Source organism: Taeniopygia guttata, chromosome 7 (assembly GCF_048771995.1).
Source record: "Taeniopygia guttata chromosome 7, bTaeGut7.mat, whole genome shotgun sequence".
NCBI classification, from domain to species: domain Eukaryota; kingdom Metazoa; phylum Chordata; class Aves; order Passeriformes; family Estrildidae; genus Taeniopygia; species Taeniopygia guttata.
In genome coordinates, this window is record NC_133032.1 from 31,949,618 (window position 1) to 31,956,180 (window position 6,563).

At 45.0% G+C, this 6,563-nt stretch overlaps 1 protein-coding gene across 1 annotated transcript in view; it reads right to left on the reverse strand.

Moving 5' to 3' along the window:
- The window catches only part of DPP10 (dipeptidyl peptidase like 10), a 434,900-nt gene extending 428,580 nt beyond the window's left edge, over nt 1-6,320 (reverse strand). The window contains exon 1 of the mRNA XM_030278048.4: nt 6,141-6,320. Coding sequence (XP_030133908.4) covers nt 6,141-6,200 — 60 coding nt within the window. The 5' untranslated portion in view covers nt 6,201-6,320. The remainder of the gene's footprint in view (nt 1-6,140) is intronic.
- Between the last annotated feature and the right edge of the window lie 243 nt (nt 6,321-6,563).

Here is a 6,563-nt window from a genome sequence, read left to right on the forward strand (position 1 = left end):
TCTCCTCAGCTGAAGCCAGAATACAATACCCCATTCTGATCCCCTTGACGTGCCAGCTGCCCTTAGCAGCCAGTCCCACTCGGGTTCCAGTTCCTGAAATTCCCTTGTCTCTGCCTCCTCCTGCCAAGCTGCTGCCACTGCCTCAAGTGTCCTTCAGATATCATCTCCACTTCCTTCTCAGCTTTCTGCAGAACTTCCCCAGGGCTCGCCTTCCCCATCCTTTTCCCTTGGTAAGGTCACACACAAGCTCAAACAGCCGTCTCCTGCTCTCCAGTTTCCCTTTTTTAAACTCTAACCTTGGATTGTTTTTCTGATCTATCCTCAGGGAAGGGGTCAGCAGTTCAAGGCCAGCATCAGTATCACTAAGCTTTAAACATCTTTGGACATTATCCTGCTTCTCTGGAGGCCCCAGCATCCTCCCTGCCTCTGGCACTCCTGAAGTGGGGATGAGACCCACAGCACATGCCCACCAGCCAGCTTGGGCACTGGAGCTGCCTTTGCCATCAGCACTGAGAAATTAGCATTTTGAAGCTTAATTCATCAAACTATTTCACCAGTTAAATTTAAAATGAAATAAATCACACCCTCATCTGCAGCAGTTGCATTAGCTTCACAGCTCAGGACTGTGGAGAGTCTTTAATTAAGCTGATGACTCTCATTCTAGGTGTTCCTTCCCTCAGGTCCCTCAGGCTGGTGTATATTGCTGTAAATCACTCTTGGTTCCATTCACAGTGTAACAAACCTGCCTGTCTCATTCTCTCTCTCTGAAACAAAAAGCCCCCAGTGCATTCTACCACATCAGGTGCCTCATTTTTAAGAGTCACAGAAGCTAATTTCGCTTTGCTTCTGGAATATGCTGCCAGTAACACTGGGTGTTGTCAGCACGTGAGAAGTCAAAGTCACTGATCCAAAAATCTGTCAAATGTTTAACACAGTGCACTCACAAACCTGGATACTGCATAATTTAACATTTAGAATTCAATTTGAGGACCTTAGATAAAAAATCTTTAAGCAGGAAAGTTCCTAAGCAAATTCCAAAGCAATACTCAGGTGTCAGACTGCATGCCCGCCTTACTATGCTAAGTTTAACAATTAAATACTGAACAAAATAAGCACAAAATTTTCTTAACACATGTTTAGTAAAACAGTTTTGAGTTAAAGAATGAGAAAGACTAAATTCCTCATGATGTGGTATCCATTCAGGAAAGTGTTATGTAAGACTCACAGACCCATAATTTAAGTGGCTTCAAAGAGAACCAAACTTAATGCCCTATTCCTTAAAGTAATGATGAGGAAAAAAATATATTACTACAATGCAGGAAAGTACTAACACATTATTTATTATAATTTACCAGCATGTTCATGTGTCTTTGTATTTATTCATTTTAAAGTGACTGCCTTCTAAATCCCTATGGCCAGCTGAAAGCCATGAATTGTTTATGTATTAAAATACATGGAGTGGGGGGGCTTGGCTATCTTGATGTTGCCTTTGACTCTTTATTCATAGACTGGAAGGGGAAAATATAAGCATTTAAAATGGGGTATTTTTCCTCTTTTCTGCCCCTTCTTATGACAAACAGCTGACTGTTTTTAATAGGAAAAGGCCCCAGTTATTCTCTGGTAATACAGATGTTGGCAAGGAGACTGAAAAAATACAGGAAGGTAATACATGGAAATGGGAAGATTTAAAAGTCGTGCTTTATTCTCCAAATTTCCACCTGGAGATCTTCAGCTTGTCCCCACACGTATGTATGTGTCATCATGAACGTAGTTTTGGTCTACAAAACAGAAATTAATCACACCAGCTACTCCACTCAACAAAAATGCACTCAGACAACAACACTTAAGGTATTTCTATCATTCTCCAAGCCAGTCTCTTTGATGAGTGCTATAACCTATAATTTCCCCTAACAGGTCACCATACACCTCCAAACAGAGCCTCAAGAACAGAATAAACACAAGAGCATTGTAAATTTGCTCAGTGCTTTGGGAAATAGAAATATTTACTTTGTTCTAAGCGTGCATTTTGAGCTGGCCACAGCTCAAAATCAAAGAAGTGACAGAGATGAGGTTTGCTGGTCACAATTCAAAAGGTGACATTGAGCTGTGTCCCCATGGCCAGGTTGCCTCCTGCCAGCATCACCCTGCACTTCCCTGGAGCTGTGGCTCCTCACACAGCCAGACCAACATGTTGGCACATGGCACATCACTGCTCAAATTGCATATTGCCTTAAGCAAAACACCATGCAAACATATTACATTTACATGTACCACCTATTTGGGGTTTATTTTTTGCATTATTATGCTGCCATAGACTGTGTTCCCACCAAGGACACAGCCCTGTATCACTTGTGCCCTTTGCTGTGTACCCTGGCTGGTTCATAACTGAACACTCACTGAGATTATCTGTTAGTGACTTGCTTTTGCTGTAATAGATTTCAGAAACACTGCTCTCATTTAAGGGATTTATCTCCTAAGCAGCTGGTTGATTGCAGTGATTCTCCTATCTCCATCAGGCCTGGTGAGTGCACATCCTGTGAGCATTCAAAGATCCAACTACCTGAAGTTTCAACCCAAAAAGTAGGACCAAGCAGCCCTTATGAACAGGAACACATACAGATTTATCTTTCTTTCTGTAGGAGGAGGTGCAGTTGCAGCTTGCAGGAGTGGGCAGATGTTTCCTGCTAAGGCACAGGTTTGGTTTAAAAAAAAATTACTTGTTCTAAACACATAGAAGTCCAAAGGGAACACTACAAACTCCCTTAAAGCCTTTGCTCCTCAACCTAATTGTAAATAAGAAAACTGTTAGTACACCACTACTCACCAATTAGCAGGTGCTAAAACACTACTACAATAAACCTGAAATGTAAAAATTGCTGATACAGTCCCTGGACACTAATGAAACTTGCTGCAGAATTTTTGCTAAGGAGATATCTGCACTTTCCTTTTATAGTTTACAATCCAAGAGCTAATGAATAAATAAAAGTGAAAGGAAGGCAGGAAAGAAAGAAGAGTAAAATGTTATAACATACATATTATATTACACAGTAATTATATGCGTCTGAAATACCAATTAGTAGCTATTTCCATGATCCAGCTTGCAATCAGATCACTATGAGGTTGATAACAGCAAAGAGTCATGATCTGGTAAAGAATATTTTATTATTAAAGGATGTATAAAGCCACAGAAATATTAGCTTAACTCCACTTCTTTTTTTTTTTTTTTTTTTTTAAGAGGAAATTGTAATCACAAGTGTGTTAAGAGCAAGACATAAACTTTTCTATTGCACAGTCCCTAGTAAATTTCACACAGATGTTTTGTTTGTTTTCCTACCTAGCCAGGATAATTTTTATTTTCTATTTTCTGATTGTGGAAGTTTTTTTCTTTCTTTCCTCTGAGCAAGGCAAACAATGTTTTAACAGAATTTTTCTCTGTCAGTGGAAAGAGAATGTTGAAAAATTATTTGTCCATCAACACAACATGGAAGTGCACAAAGCCCAGTGATTCTTCTGAAAGAGCCAATTTGCTTGCTGTGTTGACAAGATGAGCCAAAACTGTGAAGAATAAAACCAATTTCATAGCCATGGGGGGGATCCTGGAGTCAAGCATGTAACAATAGAGAAATGAGGCAGGTATTTGGCATTCCCAGCTAGACCCTGAGAGCCTTTGTTACACATCTCAGAGTGAAAGATCATTGCTCATAGTAGTGTCAGCAAGGTGGTGCTTGCAATCATCTCAAAACAAGCTATAAAAAGCCTTAGAGGTAAAAAGATTTTCTATGAGATTCCACATTTTATCCAATGTGGGGTTTGGTATCTTTAAGCTTTTTTCCTTGCTCGATATTAATTTTCCTCTGTCAGTTTGTTTCTCTGCCACCAAACTTACTTTGGATGTGGTGTGCTCAGTTCATGGACACAAAAGGTTGTACCCATCCCTCAACAAAGAAGGATGTGAGAAAGGGCCAGGGGTGTCCCCCCATCCCAGCACCAGCCCTCCTGCAGCCCCAGGGGGACTCAGAGAGGGAACTGGCACGGATGAAGTTTGCAGGATTCCATTTAGTGGACAAGTGGATCATTCTGCTTCTTGTTCCATGAATCCAGAAGTTTATGCCGTGTTACAGAGCAGAGAGGCTGATCCAAAAACCACTGAGAAGTAACATTAAATTGATATTAACACACAGGAGCTGAGATGCCACAGCTTTGTGTGTTGAGAAGAAACGTAAGAGGAATAAAATAAGAGGTTTTAGGGATCTCATTCCAATAGGTGTGAAGTTTTCCTGTAACTTTTTCTTGAATCTTCAGAACTGCTAGAACTGACACTGTTTCTTGGGAAGTTATGCTTAAAATGAAATTTATATTTGTCTGGTCACTAATGAAGTATTTTTGAATTAATTTCCAATACAAGGTCCTCATTACCATAGGGAAGTTACTGCTCCTCTACAGTTGTAAGTACTTTCTCATGGAGTATCCATTGGCTCAGCATTGAAGGACTTAGCACTATTTATAAAGCACATTTTACACCTGACACATAGAATTAAGAGCAGAAAAATGAGACAGTTTTCTAATGGTATCAGTATTACTGTGTTGGTTATAAAATGGACTCATGTCTAGAAGGCTCTGATTCATGTTCTCTCTTTTTGAAGACTATTGACTCCTCTGGCTTTTTTTTTTTTTTTTTTTTTTAATGGCATATTGATATTGGTGGTTGTTGTTGTTTTGGCTTAGAAGTCCAGTCAAATGAATTTAATAAATGTTTCTGGCAGTGAAAAATTAGCACTGGCTGTTCCAAACATAACAAGGGAATATTTCCCAGAGCAAGTACCACACTGCTCTCTGTTCTCTAGTACTTTCAGAGATAGACCTAGAGAGGATGAAAGAATTTTAAGCAATTTAAGATTATATTTGCTGACTCGGAAGTAGGCCAAGGCAATTGTAATTCATCATTTCCCATGACCTTGCCTATTTAGGCATAAACTAAGAGGCTGTTCTGTGGTGTGATGGACACAATTACACCTTACACAGCTGGTCATTAGAGCCATAGGTAACCCCCTCCCCGCCCCTGCACCTGCAGACATTCTGCATTACTGATCATACACTGCACAGCCTAATGCAGCCTATATAAAAATGACAGTGCTAATCGAAGATTTATACCTTTAATCCCCTCCTGCCTCAGCTCTAAGTCATTTTTATTCCCAGCACTAACGGGATAAAGCCCAACTGAGAAGTTCCTAACATGCTGTGAAGTTCAGCTGCTCCTTCTGAGAGGCCAAACAAACCCCAGACCCCCCAGCTTTGCAGCACAAGGAGTGAAGCCCCAGCAGGTTCCCTCACCCCACACAAACCCGAGCACAGCCTGGCACCCACAGAAAGGCACTGACGTGAACTCTTCAGGCTCTCACATCATATTATGAAACAAAATAGCCAGTGTGAAATTTCTAGATGTTCTTTTTCTCATGACTAAGAGTCGCTAATCAAATATTGTCACTGACTGCATTTTTATTTTATTTCAGGGGGAAAAAAAAAAACAAAAAACTTATTTCTGCAGAGGTACTTCCTACTGAATACCAATCTGGTTAGGGATTTCATTCTATCACTCTAGGGTGCAGTAACTCGGCTAGAAAGTAGTTTTCAATCAATGCAAAGGCGGGATGGTGTCAGAGGTTGGGCAAGAAGGCAGTCGAGGACAGAGCCCGCTATTCCCTCGGCTCTTCCCCCAGCAGCATCGCTCCCACTGCCCGGCCAAAGCACCCACCCAACTCTCCGCACGCCAGCAGCTGCAAGCACAGAGTCCCGTCCGGCCCCGGCTCCTTCCGAGCACACACCACCATATACCGGCTCAGGGGCCGATTTCACACCGCATCCCGGGAGCAGAGCCCCTGCCGTGCCGGCACTGCGGAGCAGCGCTCCGGCCGGGGAGGCAGCGGCAGCTCCGCGCCGAGCGCCGCGGAACTTCGGGCACGGCTCGCTCGGAAGGCGCCGCTGCCCGGAGCTTCCCTTAGCTCTCCCCGAGCTCCGCCGAACTCCCCCGCGGCCGGAGCTGCCCCTCAGCTCTCCCCGAGCTCCGCCGAACTCCCCCGCGCCCGGCCCGGCGGCAGCGAGAGGCGGGAGCGGCCGGGGAGCCCCGCTGCCGCCCGCCCTACCTTGACGGCCCGGGACGAGTGGCAGTGGACGTGGTGGGACACGGTCGCCGTCTGGTTCATGTTGCCGGGCGGGCACGGGGCGCCCGCGGGTCCCTCCCGGCGCCTCCGAGCGGCCGGGGGGCTCCGGCTGCGGCTCCGGCTGCGCCGCTCCGCACCCGCGGCAGCTCCGCCCGGCGGGGCCGGGCCCGCTCCGCCCCGCACGGCACCGCCCCGCCCGCCGCACCGGCTCCGGACCGCGACCGGGACCGGCCGGGACCCAGCCGGCCGCGGGGATGAGCGAGGTCCGCCCCGCTCTGCGAAAGCTGGGCTCAGCCGCGATGAGTATGACTGCAGCAGAAAGTTTATGCCGGCTGCTCTTTCCTCCGTGCTCCGCGGGTTATTTTCCTTTCTGCCTTCCCCGTTCCCTCGTGCCGCCTCTTCCCT